Raw genomic sequence first — 17,411 nt, 5'->3', positions numbered from 1 at the left:
TACCGTAAATTGCTTTATAGGTGATAGTAGGTCTGCTCTGTCGCACGTCATCGAATGAAATCATGGCCAAGTCAGCAGGTGCTTCACAGGGACTGTACAGCAACAGGGGCGGCTCTCGCAGCCCTTTACTGTGCGACACATTGTGTGCATACATCGTGTTCTGTGGGTAACGATGGCAGGTAAGAACTGGTTACCTTCAGGGTTTCCCACAATCTGCCGTGAGCCGTTCACAAATCTTTACAAACACATTCAGTTTCTGTATTCACTTCAGCGCACAACACGGTTGGGCGCAGCCTCTCGCACCTGAAAGAGCCGCGCTTCCCCAGCAAAAGTAACGGCATCGTCGCTTCGTGTGTTGGAGACGAGACTTGATGGAGTTGTTTTAAAATTTTTTTTATATCCTTTTATATTCTGAAATTTACTTCATTTGTTTTCTCATTAAGTCCTGGCTTAATTTAACTTGGACTTAAGTTGAGGGGAAACCCTCTTTTTATGTGGGTTTATGGAAGTCAGTGGATTTAAAAATGCTGAAGCATAGTATTGTGAGTAAACCATGCTCAAGGAATGATGAATATAAATGTATAGAGGTGTGAATATAAATAATTTATGAATTGATCTAGATAAGATCTAGATAAGCAGGGATGGATTTTTTTTCTTTAATGGTTACAGTTGTAGGCTAGTTTATCAGTTCATTTAATATTTTTTTTTTTCTGTATTTAGGAGAGCAAAGAAAAAAACAGCATCCTCAATGTATCTTGTGCATGTAACTAACTGCTCGTGTGTGCTATCTCTGGGATGACCTGCATGTTTTTCAGAGTTGCACCTGGAGGATGCAAGCTCCCAGGCAGGGCTGGACATGGGCACGGGCAGGGGCTGTGGCAGAGAGAACAGTAGCAATAACTGGGCTGGCTGCAGTTCAAATCACTCAAGAAATTCCTTTTTCAAACAAATGGCTTGGAAATCTTGCTGCATCTCTGCTCTCAGGCTGGTGGCCTAATCCTCAGAGATATGGAAATGAGCTCAGGCTTTCTGAAGAATCTAGTGTGGGCTGAATGCCCCCGCCGTCCCTTCCCCGGCATTCGTAGCCCCTCAGTTGTACCCGCAGGTCCCGTGAGGCGAGGCCCGTGTCCTGCCTTGGCGTGGCTTTGCTGCAGCCAGCAAGCTGAGGTCACTCGTACCCAGCCCAACGCCCTCCGTGGAGCACGGCCCCCGCTGCCACGCTCGCGCCACCGGAGCCAAGAGGCAGAAGCGCCACGTCCCCGACAGAGAAGGAGCGAGGCCATTCCTTGGGCATCCTCACAGCATCATGACTCTCCAGGTAAGCAGTTCTGCATCTGGTGAGACAGAGATGCAAGGAGAGGAGAGGGAGGGGTGCACTGTCCATCTGTGCAATGCTGTGTCAGAGACAGCGGTATTTCTTCAGCATAAAGATTATTACTGCAAAATGAAGGTTACCTTGCAGCATGTGAAATTTGCCTAAGCCTTTGGAGGTTAAATAATGCATTACTTTTCGCAAGTGGAGGGTGAGAGACATGCTGCTTATTTTGAACTATTCATGGGTCATGTAATTTTTTGAAGCCTTACCTGTTTAGAGCATGCATGAATTATTTTTCTTTACAAGTGCATCTGAGTTTGCTAGGACTGGATAATGCATTGAAAGGTAGGTACATACTTATTTTTTTAGGATCTAGCTAGCTACTTGGAGCTATAGAAGGAGGAGGGAGACTTCTAACACTGAAGCAGTGGTATGTGTGCATTTGGGATGCAGGAATAATTTTTAAGGGAGTTGTGCGTATTTTTTTAGGTCGTGTGCATCTTTGGAGTGGTACATTTTGATGGGCTTGTGTTTTGGCAGGGAAGCTTCTACTTTCTACCTTCTGGCTTGAGAGAGCTTCCTACTACCTTCTTTCTGACTATAGATCTAAATAGTTCTTCAGGAAATTATCTTCATTGCTGGCTTTTAGCCTCCTGCCTTTGTAGCAAACTATGAATACTTCCCTTGTCTTGCCCATGCCCTGATGGATTAGGCTGTTTTTCTTCATTAGGCTTTCTGTTATCCCTTTCACTTAAAGATCTGCAAGCCCTTTTATCCCGGTCTCATTATAATGTCTGTCTCAGCTTGGTTAGTGTGCGTGTTTTGCAAAGAGTGAGCAACATAATGCTCTGACCTAGATGCAGGGAGTGTATTGCCAGTAGCTCAGCAATTTTCTTCTGAGCTGCAATTATGTCGAATGGCACAGAGGTTTCGTTGTGGTGGTTTACAGCTAAGAGGAAGAATCCTATTTCTTCAGTGGGTCAGAATTGCCAAATCCCAAACATAACACCACCTTTGTTTAAATAGTGATCACTGAAATTATAGTTTGTTTTAGTCTGCCTTGAATTCACTCTAGAAAATACATTTATTAGCCTGATGATTAAGCAATGAGCCATAAATCACTATTAGAAAGAGCTGAGTGCTGTATGATATGCCATTCCATTGCTGTATACAGTTACACTTTCACATAAAAATCAGTGGTTGAAATATTATGATATCCTACACATTCCGCATTAGACATTATAGAGGTTTTCTATCCACTGTCACTTTGGTTGACAGCTACCATCCATATCCATAAAAATTCATTAGATCGAGCTGTATGGGAATGAGGACAAAATGAATAATGTTTTCATCAGGGGGACTGTAAAAGATTTATAAGTTTTGCAAACTGGTAAAATACTCTGCTGTAAATGAAGAATTCATTCAAGCTTTTTTCTTTGCAAAAAGGGAGTATGGGATAATAGTATGATGATTTGTGCATTTATCTTTAATGCATGTGTGTGTGTTTATGTCTGTATACATACTTACGCTTTTAATTTGAGGAGTTAAAGGGAATTTTATCGGCACATGATTAAAAGGAAATTATATTTTTATAGGCTGCTCCTAAGCATGTTGTGTAAGCAAGCAAATCCTAAGCAACAGTCTGTGCACAACGATTAGCTAGAGGGAGATGAAGAAAGAAATGTTTAGTATTTAATTTTCATTTCTGCGTATTTCTTGCTGTGTAAGATATGCATTTGCATATTTTTACTTCCCTATAGATCCAAATAGAATAAAAGTATATGAAGATAGGGAGCTTTTTAACTTAACGGTTTCCTTTCTTAATTTATTTGAGTTATCTTTTGTCTTGTACAAGTCTAACAATGCTTCTGTTCATTCTTACTGTGAAGTTTAGATCAGAAAACAATTCAAGGCATGTGGAATATTTCCAGTGACTTGAATGGTCCTTGTACGTCAATGCTGACAGAGGCTCCCATGCAGTAGTGTCCACAGTATAAAGATGAACATAAAACTTACTTAAACTTTAATCAGTTGTGGCAACTCAGTTATGTTTTATTATTGATACCACTTCTTAATCTTACTATTAACAGAGCATGAATGCTGCTTTTGTGTGTACATGTATGGATAATGTTAAGAGTTGTCTGTGATGTAGGAGTCAGTGATAGGTATAGTCAAGAATGTCACATTACTGGTGTTTGGATTAAGAATGAAATATTTATTTTAATAAAATTTTACCTATAAAAGAAATCTTAAGACTGGTGGGCCATCACATTTATTTTCGTAAGCAAATGTACATTCCTTTTATATATCTGTACCAACAGTGTGAGTGTAAATTCTTTGCTTTTAGGAGTGTCAAAGATGTACAGTTCCAGGTTCTTTTGGACGCTGTCTTTAATTCAGTGATAAGTTAGTTGCGTTGCTGATTTTTGTTTCCCCTCATTGAGCACTTCTCCATAATAAATGCTATACATCTGTTAAAAATACTGTTGCTAGTGCATATGTGGACATGTGGTTTTGTGTAATTAGACTACAGTTTTGGTACCTGAGTACAAAACTGCTTTGTATCCTAATGCTGCAGTGTCTGAAACACTGCACAGCAGCAGCGTGGCATGTCTGGAGTGACTGGAGTAAGCCGGAATGTAAATTCAGAGCATGTGAGTTCCTCTGCAGTAAGTGCCCGTGTCCTTGCTCCTGCCCTGAGGTAAGCACAAAGTGGACCAGACCTATTTTCACGGAGGGATAAGCTACCTCTCTGTCAAGGTATATAGTGAGGTAAAAAGTGGTACTAACAGTCTCACAAGTACCGTGAGTTCAGACTCCTATTTACCTTATAGTGACGTGTCCATCCACCCCTGTGCTCCCAGACCAAAGGCACCCATGCTGTGACTAAGGCACAGGGCACTGTGCTCGTGCCCCAAAGCCCTGAATTCTCTCCCTGCACTGTTGGTGACTTGCTGGCCTCAAGCATGTGTGTTCACCTCGCTGTTTTTGCTTCTGAAAGGAAGGGTAGTGATACTTACTTACTTTCTATGGCCCTTGGCAATTTTTGGTGAAAAATTAAAAATTAGTTTAACATCTGAACTTGCTGAAGCATCTCAGGTGGTTGTAGGAAATTCAGGTACAGTTCCCCTACAGAAGGAGAACAAGAGAAAATACTGTACCAGAAGAAAAATAAAGATTGCGAGGCTTTCATGAAAGCAAATATTATTACAAATATTAGGAATTCCTCACAGGGAGGACTTTATTATATTGCTTACAAGAAGCACACATGAACTATGGACTGTGATTAATAACTAAAGCACTGGTTTTTTTCTGTTATGGCCAAAGATACTTCTCATTTGAACATCTAGGATAAGCCAAGGATTGAATGATGCATAATTCAAAATGGTTTTGTTTGCATCTAAGCTAGAAGCTATCAAAGCTTTAACTTCTGGAGAAAGAATCGATCTCTTTAATCAGATTTGAGATTATGGTGTTCTTGTTTGTACAGATTTTTCTTCTATGGCATCAATAACAAGTAGATGTAGAGAATACACAGTTTTCACATTAGCCTAACAACTGATCCTAAGGGAAATACTATTACAACTTGTGCTGTAAACTTCATAAAGTCCAGTGAAATTCTAATGCCAAAGCTTACAGAGTAAATAGCGGGAGTTTCTTTGTACCATTCTTTACTTAATTGCTGTTTAGCAGATTCAGTATTTAAAGAAGAAATTAAATTATCTGAAATACCTGTCTGTACCCGCAGCTATTGCAACCATGGCAGTCCAGCCATGGTTACACAGATTTTGCAGCAGGAATTCTTTAGGGATCAGATCATACTACTGTATGCATCATGGAAACTTGGCCAGCTGACAGGAGATTTCTAAAGTTTTTACTATTTATTGATTTGACCTGAAATATAAAGATTTTCATTCTTGTATAATTACGTTCATAAAATATTTCTATATTTAACTATTTCCTTTTAACATCTGCAATTTAAAGGGGTTTTAGAAGAACAAAAATTAATTGACTTGCAATTTGTGGCAAATACTAAAACTGTGTCTCCTGACCTATACATTGAGATATTTCACCACCAGCAAGACAACAAAACCATCCATTCGTGAATATACGTATCTGAAGTTCTTCTAAGTAAGTACTGACTCTACATCAACTTTAATGTCACTACTGCTAATTTAAAACATTAAATCAAACTGAAATTATTTTGTTTAGCTAATTTGTCAGAAGTATTTGTTGTCAGAAGATACAACTCCTGCTCCACACAGCTTATTACTTTAGGATAATTACAAAATTTTTTTTTATGGCAGTGAGGAGATACACCCTTGCTTTCGGACTACAAAATGCCACCCTATACAGGTTCGAAAAGGCCTCTCAATACTAACATAACTGTACAAAAAGGTCACTACATATTGTGAAGGTTGAGGACTCTATGCATGCTATTGTATACCTCCTAACCCTCATACAATCCTGAAAAGTGTTTGCTATTAAGTATCGTGTTCTCTTGAGTTTCTTTTCTGTGGTAGGGGTCCCTCCCATTAATAAGCAAAAGATGATCAGAGGTAAGGTACAGTTATGGAAAGAACAGAGGAAATCCTTAGGCTTAGTTAGTTGGTAACAACTAGATGCTTTAATGATGCTTGAAGTGGTTTTTGGCAAATGTTTGTTTTTATTATTATTTAATTTAAATTATTGAGCTGCTAACATGGCTACTTTTAAAATGGGACCCTCCATAGACTTTCTACGATTTATTTACTTCTACCAGTGTGACTATTTGTAGGGTTCCGCCTGTGGAATTTGTACTTTGTCAGGCTTCTAAGGGGAACATCAGGCAACTATTACTGTCTGTATCATAAAAGTATTTGAGAGACCTTGTCAAGAGTGCTCAAGTTCTGCAATCAGAGAGGAGAAAGTTGGTATAGACTCCAAGAGCTTGCAGCTGTCAGAAAAGCTGAATTTAACTTCATTGCAAAGAACAGGATCTGTTCATATCGCATGTATGTAATTTGTGCAGTAATGGTGTATTACTGCAACTTCTGCCTGAAAGTTCAAGGACTTCTTATCATGTAGACCACTTTTTTTTTTTTTTCCCCCAAACTTGGTTTAGCTGCAACTCAGAGTGAAGATAGATTGTGTTTGTGTTTAAAACAGAGCCAAACAAGCTCCTCAAATGTTACTTAAACTCTTTGATGAACTGGAACAGAAGACGTTTTATGAAATGTTTAACAATTTACTCTTTCAACTGAGGTGAGAAAGCTTGTACTCCAGTTCTCTAGCCTTTCAGGAAAACAAATAATCAGGTTTCATATTTTGGACATTAAACTTTGTAGAAGAAAATATTTACATTTTCTTTATCCAGAACAAAGAAGCAAAAGAGCTGTTGTTGTCCATATAATCCATTTTTAATTCTGATCCAAGCTGACTAAATCCAGTTACTCCAATTAAAATAGTTTTCATGATCAGTTTAATTCCTGCTAGAATGCTGATTTTTTTTTTTTAAAGTAAAAAATAGAGAACATGGAAACAAAAAAAATGCTGAGAGATGCTGTAATGTCATTTCAACATTATTGATTCAGCTTTTATATGTAGTCTGGAGCACAGGATTTTGGTTTATCTAAATTATGTATAACATTCTGGGCATTTTGGTTTTTAGTTCTAGAAAAATCCTGTATTTGTCTTGCAGCACTCCCAAATATTTGGTTGGTTAAAAAAAAAAATAAAAAATCCACAGTGTTTAGTTGTTCTTAAAAGTTCTTAAAAGAAATCAGACACAAAAAGTTGGACTTAAAACTTCATGTTTTTCTATGATTCTATGGTATAGTTGCATTTTATTAATATTGAGAATTATTTTTATTAAAACAGGAACAAACTGCATAAGCATAGTTACATGTTTTCAGTCTATAAAGTTATAGATTTAAGAATGTAGTTTGGAAGTCACTTGATTCAGAATTTAATGTGGTATCTCTGCCAAATTGTGTACTTTATTGAATGACCAAGTTTCAAAGCTTTAAGTGGACAAAGGGCACTTGGAATCTGGCTAATTCTTAGTATTGTACTGAGTAGAGAATGAAGGGTCATTATATTCAAAATATCTCCACGTAACAGCAGCATTTCTCAAATGTAAAACTGATAAAGACTGTTTTAACACCCTAGCTGTATTCTGTACTCCTGCATCCACTACTGGGCACTTGGTTCTGGGAGGCCTTGATGGGAATCTCCTGAAAACTTCTGCTTGTCAGTTATGCAAACACTGTGGTTCTTGCTGAGTTGGAAGATTATTTGTTAATAAGCATCTGCACTTCTGCAGGATTTGTGTTTGAAGAGCTTTCCTTCCATTGCATTTTTAAGGGTGCTGTAAACTGACAGAACTAGAGATGTGGATTATCATCATAAACCCTTCTAGAACATCTAATGTTCTGTGAAATTGTAACTGCAGTTTAAAGAAGATTCAAGATTTGTTTTGAATTGCTGTCTTGCAGGGAGCCTTCCTTTGCTAGAACACCCTTTTAATCACGCATCATGATTTTTTTTAAAACATCCCTTTTAAATACACTTGTCTGCCTGCTGTTCCTTGTTTCAACTCTGGTGTTACAGATGTACATCCTCCTGTGGTGAGCACTTCTAGAAGACTTGTGCTTTCTCTTTGTGGGTTTCAAATAGCAGTTGAAAATTTTGCAAAAAGTTAGAAATTCCTCATAAGTCTGTATCTGGGAACTTTACTCACTAGCCAAACTAAATTTCCAGGCCAAAAAAAAAAAGTTAATTCCATCACAGGAGGCAGAGATGACTCATTTGGTGGGAGAGTGGCCAGGTTTTTGTGCAGGATGTATCTTTACATCAGTGAATGTGTAGTTTTGTGATTCCATGAAGGGGCCTTTCTTTGAAGAAAGATACTTGAGCATCAGTCTCTAATTAAACTCTTTTTCATTTCTCCTTCTTAAACTTAAATACAGAAATAACCTTTCTCTTGTACTTTATCTCTGTTTAAATACAGAATGCTATAGTGAACCCAGCTCTCATGAGTACTTGCTTATTTCTATCACCTAGTCCACCCAGCAGTTACTTGCCAAGGAGAAAGGCATCAATTAAGGACACAAATGTGCATTAGGTTTTCGTATTTAAAATAAAAAAAAATAAAAAAAATCTTTCCTGTAACTAAAGAAAGGAAAAAGTGGTCTAAAGAAGTTAGTACAGACTGCTGAAGTAATGCCAGGGTCTCAGTTATTTAAACAGAGCCACACCACTCATGCTGAAACCATTGCTGAATACGTCGCTGATTTTAGCACAAAGTTGTAGGCTGGTTTTGTACATATTAAATATATGTGTAATAGCACGTCTTGCAGGATATACTATGCTTCTGCAAATGCAGATCCAACTCAAAAGCTAAAATAATTACTGAAACCAGCATATAGCGTATTAAAGTGCCTGTATCTGTTTTGCATTGTAGTAGTGCAGTGAGCTGGTGGGTCTGTGGTCACTGTACAAAATCTAGCTGTCTCCAAAATGTCCTGGGCATGAAACAGGACTCCAAACTCTATGCTGAAGTGTAGCCTGAGACCTAGTCTATAGACAGAATAACGGCTGTAGCCTTGGGTTGATGTGAATGTGGGATGCATGATGATGAAGGGAGTAGATTTATACTTGTGCTCCGCTGTGTTTGAGTTGAAGGTGGTCCTGGCAGTAGCACTGTTCATCTCCGTGAGGTATGTCTCTGCCAACTCTTGGTCACCTACTGCACTGCCAGCAGAGATGAAGGGGAGGTGGGCAGTACCCCTCAGAGGGTATTCAAGCTCCGCTGCTCGAATCAACACTATGCAGTCAAGGCCAAAAGGATTCAAAGATTACTGCTGGGGTGTAAAGTTCAATGAACGCCTTCATACCCACAGCGTGACTGTGAAACACATATACACTACATTCATTGTATAGGCTGCTTGCATGTATGTATCTGTAGATGTCCTGACACTACACAGTCTGTAATGGTTCCAAGGGTTCAGATGTAAAACTGTTAGAAAAAAAGCGGTTTAATTATTTTAGCAGTGCTGATCCTATCAGCTAAGTAGGCCTAGTTCCCTTTCTAATAACTTACAGGTTTTTAAGCTCCTTTCATGGGAAAATGCCTAGACTTCCCACTAAACCCAAATGAGTAATTGAGAGTATCTAATGATACTACCGTGCGTGCTATACTTAATGCTTTAAAGCACACCCCTTCAGAGGAAAACTAACACTTTTTCTTTCATCAGGATGACTTTGATGGTGCTGCAGAAGATGTAAAAAAATTGAAAACAAGACCAACTGATGATGAACTGAAGGAACTATATGGATTCTACAAACAGGCTACTGTTGGAGATATTAATATTGGTATTCCTACATATACTTCACATTTAATCCCATATCTTGATGAAATCAAGCAAATGTTATGTAAATCTGCATGATAATCAAAGATATGCATTTATTTTGGCAGAATGTCCAGGAATGCTAGATTTGAAAGGCAAAGCCAAATGGGAGGCGTGGAACCTGAAAAAAGGTGTTACACCAATTAAATTTACATCATGTAGTCACGTTTATAGGATGACAAATGAGGAAAGATAATGACTCCTACTTTCCTTTGCAGGTCTATCAAAGGAGGATGCCATGAATGCCTATATCTCTAAAGCAAAAGCAATGGTAGAAAAATACGGGATCTAGAATACTCAAAATAATTCCCACTAATAACTAACTCTTCAGTAGCTAATGAACTAACTCTGTTGAGAAAAATGCAATACTAACTCCTTATTGTATAGTCTGACAGTGAAATCTTTTAAACATAAGCTGACTGTAAAGGGTATTTACATACAAATCTATTTTTAGATTGTATCTTATTCTAAATAAATTTGAACCTAATAAATTAAGGTTTCTGTAAGAATTGTGGATTTTTGTGGGTATTAAATTGTATTTAGCATTTTTATGGGAGCACACAAACAGAGAAGTTCTAAAAGTAAAATAACATAGCTGTCATTTTTTGCAAACAAGGTTATGGAGTGAAGTGAAGGGTTTGTGCACATGCAAGAGGACAAAAGATGAAAACTTTTATTTTTAAGACCCAAAGCCAATGTTTCTTTTCAAAAAATCAGAAAAAATCCCCCTCTTAAAGAATTACAGAGGAGGAACAGAACAACTTAGGCATAACTGCATGCAATTGTACAGAAAGAACGACTTCTTATGAAGTGCTGTGGACTTATCTTACACCCTCTGCCATTAAAATAGACAAATACTCATAGACCAGCATTTTCTATACATCTTGTTACATGTTTTGTCAAGAAAATTTCATTAGAGGGTTCCAGCAGATAAAAGTGATCTCCGGGAAGCCTGTAAAAGGAAATAGCTCCACTTGTTAGATCATGCCAGGCTGAAAAAGATATTTAAAGTCAGAGAAATGTCAACTATTGTGGTCATTTTACATAAATATTTCAAAGTTATTATTTAATAATTATTTTAAATCCCCTATCAACTGTTTTGGTTCACACATTGAGACTGGTCTGTTGATTTGTTTCATTTAAGAAGGAGACAAAAGACTCTAGAAACTGATTCGATAAAACAGGAAAATGTGGAAGTATAAGAGGAAAACCATTTAAGCAAAGTACCTTTTAAATCAGTGGTTTGTCTTCAGACCCATTAAAGCAGGTAATATCAGAAGAGAAAGGGATATTCCTTTCTGCTTTCTCAAAACTGTGAACAGAAAAAGTAGTAATAAAACTTTCCATAAGATACCTATATTTGGGGTTTGCTTCCACATACAAAATAGCTTTTCCTTTCACCTCCAAAACGTAACAAACTTCAGGAATTAGATTGTGCAGAACATCAGGAGAAGGAATTACTGTTATCTGTAAGATTCTCAGCTCTTTACCCTAATGCTATTAGGTCTAAAATTTTAAAGAAAGAATGACGCAATAGTTAGGAAGAAAAGACCCTCAACCTGCAATAAAAATTCTCACCTACAATAAATGATTATGTTGTCTGCTTATATTCAAGTTCTAATGTTTCAGGGCCTTAGCAGCATCACGCATTCCTATGGCCAAAATGGGTCCTGCGTCCAAGAGTGTCCGTGTCTTTGCCAGGGTAAGAAACCTTAACTTTGCTCAGCTATGTGAACTGTTGTGTAACATCCAGCGGGGACAGCAGTTAGGACAGAAGCAGCCAGCTGCTCTCTAGATGCCTAGAACACAGGGATTCTTTGCTTCTGGTTAAGCTAGGGGGCCTTGGATCAGGAGGCTGAATGCAGTGATCCTGAAGCATGATCAGTTGAGCTTCTTGGCCTCAGAAAACAATAAAACATGCGAGAATATCCTTCTAGTGGCTACTAACTTCAGGTCCTAAGTAGGATTTAATTCTACCATGGTATGTTCACTACTGTAAGAACAGCAGTGGTTGCTACAGTAAGCAGTGTTTTCATCTAGGGCTTAAATACTAGAATATAAACGGAAAAGCACACACAGGAGAAAACTGTTTACTGTTTCATATTCTTTTTACAACAGAAATGAGAACAAATTACAGAGAAAGAAAAAAGAAAACCTGAAATGATCAGACAGAAGTAGAACTGTGAAATACAAACATAAATGTAATACAAAATTGTAAAACTTACAGAAATGTCTGAAGAACTCCAAGGTCTTCTCTGAAAGTATGTATCAGAGGTTTCCTAATGTCTTCATTTGGCAGAAGCTCAAGAAGAGTTCCTCCTAAAATTTGTATAAATGTAAGAACATCTTCATCTTCTGTATCACATATGGATATGCTTTTGATGGGAAGAAATGCTTCAGACTGTCAGCACCAGACAAAACAGATCAGCTGTTGTATATAATGTGTTTTAAATAATATTTTCATTAAGAATTGTTTTAGTAAAAAAGTACAATGATTCTCTTGTCTCCAAAATACAATGGCTGATTAATTAAACATCAACAGAGAATACTTCTTGGAAAGGGTTCGTAGATTGTGTTTGCTGAAAATACAGATTACGAGTGAGCCAAGTTACCCTCAAGGTCTGAAACTTCCACAGACAACCATTAAATTTTGATCAAAGTTTGACTCTCACTATTGAAATACAACTAATAAAATAATCTCTTTAAGAGAAAGAAAAGCCTAGCAGTGGACACAAATCTGACTAATGTAGGACTGGAGAGAACAACTGATTATGGAAATTTGCAGGAATAATAATTGTTTCCATGAAGTAGAGCTCATACTCAGGATTGCTAAGAAGCCCCAGAAACAGAAGATTGGAAATAGCAAATGCTGACTGAGGACAGGAGGACTGGGAAAAAAGCCACTTCGCTGTTGTTTTCCTGAGAAAGACTAGCACAACCACCAGAACCTCAGGAGAAACTGAGGATAGATTAAAAAGCCAACAAAGAACGATGAGGGAAGGAAAGAAAGAAATGGACAAATGTACTGAGGGCTGGTGCAGGAGGTTTATGAAAGACTAGGTTAAGACAGTTATTTCACATGTTGCAGAGTAGGGAGTGGCACTTTAGATTTTGCTTTGATTAATTTTTAGTATTAAGCTAAAGGCCATAGTAAATAATACAGTATTCAAAAAAGGTAGCATTTGCTTAAGGAGACTGTTCTCCGTAGGCTAAGGTTAGCAGCAGTCAATATGCTGTAACATGAAATTCTCCGTCCGCCTCAGAATTAATTTCCCCTAAGAAAACAGAACCTTTTTCTGCATACATTCAGAAGCAATGCTTGTTTTGTATCAAAGCCAGTCTGCATACCATGCTGTAAAATGTTATTTTTACTCTTGGTAGCTAATATACAGTTTTGTTTCGTACTATTAATGATTCTGTAACTTAGATTTGGGGCATGTGCCTCTGATACAAAAAGATGGATTGGCTCTAGCCCATACTTACCTTTCAAGTGTAGCTGTCATGGTTTAACCCCAGCCAGCAACTAAGCACCATGCAGCCGCTCACTCACTTTTCCCCCACCCAGTGGGAGGGGGGAGAGAATCGGGGAAAAAAAAAGTAAAACTCATGGGTTGAGATAAGAACAGTTTAATAGAACAGAAAGGAAGAAACTAATAATGATAATGATAGCAATATTAAAAAGACAATAATAATAACAAAAGGATTGGAATATACAAGTGATGCAGAATGCAGTTGCTCACCACTCGCCAACCAACACCCAGGTAGTTCCCGAGCAGCAATTACCCCCAGCCCCATTCCCCCCAGTTTATATACTGGACATGACATCACATGGTATGGAATACACCGTTGGCCAGTTTGGGTCAGCTGTCCTGGCCGTGTCCCCTCCCAACTTCTTGTGCCCCTCCAGCCTTCTTGCTGGCTGGGCATGAGAAGCTGAAAAATCCTTGACTTAGTCTAAACACTACTTAGCAACAACTGAAAACATCAGTGTGTTATCAACATTCTTATACTGAACCCAAAACATAACAACACTCTACTAGCTACTAGAAAGAAGATTAACTCTATCCCAATCAAAACCAGGACACCAACACAGATATCTCACACAAATAGAAATATGCTAATAAGGTATGGAAACAAATACAAGATTCCTGTCAAAAATCAGTAATGGGGCGAGGTTTGTTGGTCACAGGATGACCTACAGTAATATTTGATGACAATAGTAGTATAACAGTATTCAAAATCGATGTTGTCTTTGCTGCAAAGTTCTCATCACAATGTTTAATGCCTTTGTATGAATAAAGGCAAGGAAGTCTGTATTGCATCTACAGAGCTGATACAACTTTCTTCTGCTGAACAGAGGATAATTTACAGAAAAAGGAACTGGAGAGGGTATCAAGGCTCAGCACACAGTGTCCAGAGGGACTTCCCGTTGGCAATCATCACAGTGGTTAGGATGCTTGTGAAGTCCAAAGCTAGTAGAAGTAGTAAGGCAGCTACTGCCGCAATAGTGGTCACAAGTCAAATCTAACTTTGTTGCAAAATCTGTGGGGAAGGCAAATATGAGGAGCAGATTAACTGCGCAGTTCAGAGACAAACCTAACCTAAGACAAAGCTGTAACTGAGCTGCAGATTTGTTGTCAGCTTTGTTTGATCTTCCCAATGATGAAAGAGACAGTCCTGCCTTTCCAAGGTTCTCGGAGCATAAATTTCTACCCTAGTCTTCTTGTCAACACTAGCATATACATAGCTGTGTAGTAAGAGCACATTGTTTATCAAGCTGAAAACTAATACTTACACTGTAGGTTAGTTTTCATTTACATCAGTCAGCTGACCCCATACCGTCTCACCATCCTCCTGTTGATGAGGAAAGCATCCTTTTATGACTTCTTTGCAAGCTTTGACCCACTTAAACCAGTGGGAAAGGTGCATGCTGAGGTTACATCCAAGGTCTGGATGTAAAAGACACATCTGTGCTAACCTAATGGAGTAATTTGCCCTTAAGAATTATTTTACAATTCTTACTGAAACAAAAAACCTGCAGAGTCTGTCTTACTGGTTTGAAAGACACATTCAGCCGATCTAGTTTTCATTCAGAAAAAAAATATCTGTCACACACAAGAAAGAATTATTGCAGGAATAAATAATCTTCTTTGGAATACATTCAGCTGAATCTGGATTTATTTGAAATCTAACCATATCTGGTTAGGGAAATGTCTTTTTTTGGGGGCCTTTTTTTTTTCTTTTCTACAAGACAGCAGTTCTAAAAAAAAAGAAAAAAAAAAGAAAAGATTATTTCTAAATTGTCTTTATCTTTCCACTACTTCCATCTATTGGCCTTATACCTAAGACCTGACTTAGACCCTATTACAATGAAGAAAGGATACATAAGAATTCCTCTGCATTATCAAGATTTTCCTGGATTGTAAAGTTTTCAAGAGAAACAAGCTTTCATTTTATTACCTATACATTTTAAGTTAGATATGTGATCTGATGAATTAATGGCAGACAAAATCTGCTTGAGAGTGTCCACAGTCAAAAAGAATGTTTCTTTGTTGAACTATTGGCAAAGAAATGGCTTAGTGTAAGAAAAAAAAAAAAACCACCGAATTTTGTTTTAAGAAAGTATTCCCTGGGGAATTCTCTTCACATTTAGAATAAGCTGAAAACAAAATTCTAGTTCTATAAAGAGCTGTATAAAAGATTAAAAGAGCAATCAGATAAATCACAGAATAATTTACATTGAAAGGGACCTCTAGAGATCATATAGTCCAAGCACTGCCTCGCTGAGTTCTGAGTATCTCCAAGGATGGAGACTCCACAACCTCCCTTGTTCCAGTGTTCGACCATGCTCACGATGAGGCTATTTTTCTATCTAATCCCTTGTTGCACCTTTCATCTGCAAGTCTTCTGTCTTTTTGCTGAGTACATCCAAGAAGAATCTGGCTCTGTCCATCCTCTTCATACCCTTCCATTAGGTAGGTGGAGACATTAATAAAATCCTCATTTAGCACTCTCCTCTTAAGACAAAACCATTTCTCTCAGCCTCTCCTTGTACACCACCCACTCCAGTCACAATCACAGGGGCTGCTGACACACTCACTCCAGTATTTCAACATCCTTCTAGTACAGGAGAATCCAAAACGGACACAGATGTGGTATACTAAAGAAAATTTGGATTATTTTTTAATCACGCTTTTGAGACATAGGTTTTCAGGGCATGATGAGCTTTTACATTTACTTTATTCATTGTCATGGCACCACCTTTTAGTAGGTGGGCAAATATTGATTGAAAAGTACAATTGAAAACACAAGCAACAACCAAACTGCTTTTGTACTGACCTGCCACTAGGACAAACATAGCAGCACACCCAACAGCCCCACCCTGCAGAGAACATACAGCCAAAGGTAAAGAAACAGTGACTGCTTGCAGCACAGTGCTGTTTTGGTATTTCCTAAATGAAAACATATTCTATACCACACAGTCTAGAAATCTATGGAATGAGCCTTTGTGAACTGCAGGAGCGTGGCATTTGCCAGTTGGGCAGTCCAGGACCAGAGAGGCTTCTCAGATATCTAGGGACTTGTAAATCTTACGTACCAGACACATCCCCTTCACACATACATGGGTTAACTGCTTGCCTGGAAGCCAGGCAAAAACCAAAGCTATCCCCAGAGGGCTGCCTACTCACTGAATTTAGATTTAAGATAGTCCATTTACTAGCCCACCAATAAGTGCAGAAGTGGACTAGGGAGCCCAGGAGTCAAACGATCCACTTTACTGGTAGGTACGGAGTCTGCTATTAAAGCTGCTGGGTTCCTTACAGCCAGACAGGCATCTGAGACACCTGGCTGGGAACATGGAAGTCTTAACAAGTCAGGGCATCGACAACTTGGTATCTGCAAACCTGCAATAACAGAGCTGGCAGGCTGTAGGACAGCTAGGCCATGTCATTCTCTGCTGATTTTCTTGCCACAACAGAAACGCGGCTTGTGCAGCCTATGGATACGAGCATGTCTGTGTCCTAAACATTGTGATCCAGTTGGAATGTCTTATTTCTGCAGCTGTATCAGTACCTTACACATTACTACATCACACACATGCTTGTTCACATTCATCATTCACATAATCATTAATAAAAGTAAAAAAATATCTATTTTCCAAGGTAGGAACTTGGGCTTTTTGGAAAATAATGGGGACATGAAAAGAAGTGTCCAGTTAGAGAGAAAGCACATCTGTAACTTGCATCGTAATATTCATTACAGGTTTTTTAGGATTATGGACTCATGTCCCAGAAAGTTTTCCTACTCAGGGAAAAACAATGGTGTGATCTTGCATTTAGGAGACAGCAAAATGAATAAACCACAGGCAAAAACTCTGTAGGAAACCATGACTCAGTAGCTCCTGAGTTCAGGAAACTACTGGTCTTTGCTTCTTGAAAAATAAACACGAAGGTAATCTTTCATCATTATATCTAGACACTATAAAGTAATGGAGAAAAGTATGGAGTATACTCAACTGTTTTCTCCATTCGTCATATTTTTCCCAGCAATGTATCACTCATGGCTACATTTTTAGCAGATTATACTCCAGATAGGTTAATATCATTGCTAACATCTAAAAGCTGCTGCTGGGAAAAAAAAAAAAACACAAGTCTGCCAACTGAAATTCTGTTCTCCAGAAAGCTGTCTACCCATCCCTTTACTTA

General features: G+C 38.2%; 2 protein-coding genes across 2 annotated transcripts; one reads left to right on the top strand and one right to left on the bottom strand.

Moving 5' to 3' along the window:
- The first annotated feature begins 1,102 nt into the window (after positions 1-1,102).
- Positions 1,103-10,200, top strand: ACBD7 (acyl-CoA binding domain containing 7). The gene is made up of 4 exons (XM_052803056.1): positions 1,103-1,318; positions 9,553-9,670; positions 9,774-9,836; positions 9,924-10,200. Exons 1-4 carry the CDS (start codon positions 1,307-1,309, stop codon positions 9,995-9,997), a joined length of 267 nt encoding a protein of 88 aa, XP_052659016.1. The 5' UTR covers positions 1,103-1,306; the 3' UTR covers positions 9,998-10,200.
- A 176-nt stretch (positions 10,201-10,376) lies between these two features.
- On the bottom strand, positions 10,377-15,552 carry OLAH (oleoyl-ACP hydrolase). Its single transcript, XM_052780175.1, is given in 6 exon segments — positions 10,377-10,697; positions 10,917-11,017; positions 11,931-12,108; positions 13,135-13,201; positions 14,114-14,247; positions 15,444-15,552. Coding segments are annotated over 6 exon segments (723 nt in total). The 3' UTR covers positions 10,377-10,563.
- Positions 15,553-17,411: the final 1,859 nt, after the last annotated feature.

Source organism: Harpia harpyja, chromosome 1 (genome assembly GCF_026419915.1).
Source record: "Harpia harpyja isolate bHarHar1 chromosome 1, bHarHar1 primary haplotype, whole genome shotgun sequence".
In the NCBI taxonomy this organism is placed as follows: Eukaryota; Metazoa; Chordata; class Aves; order Accipitriformes; family Accipitridae; genus Harpia; species Harpia harpyja.
This window is presented reverse-complemented; position numbering and strand designations above follow the sequence as displayed.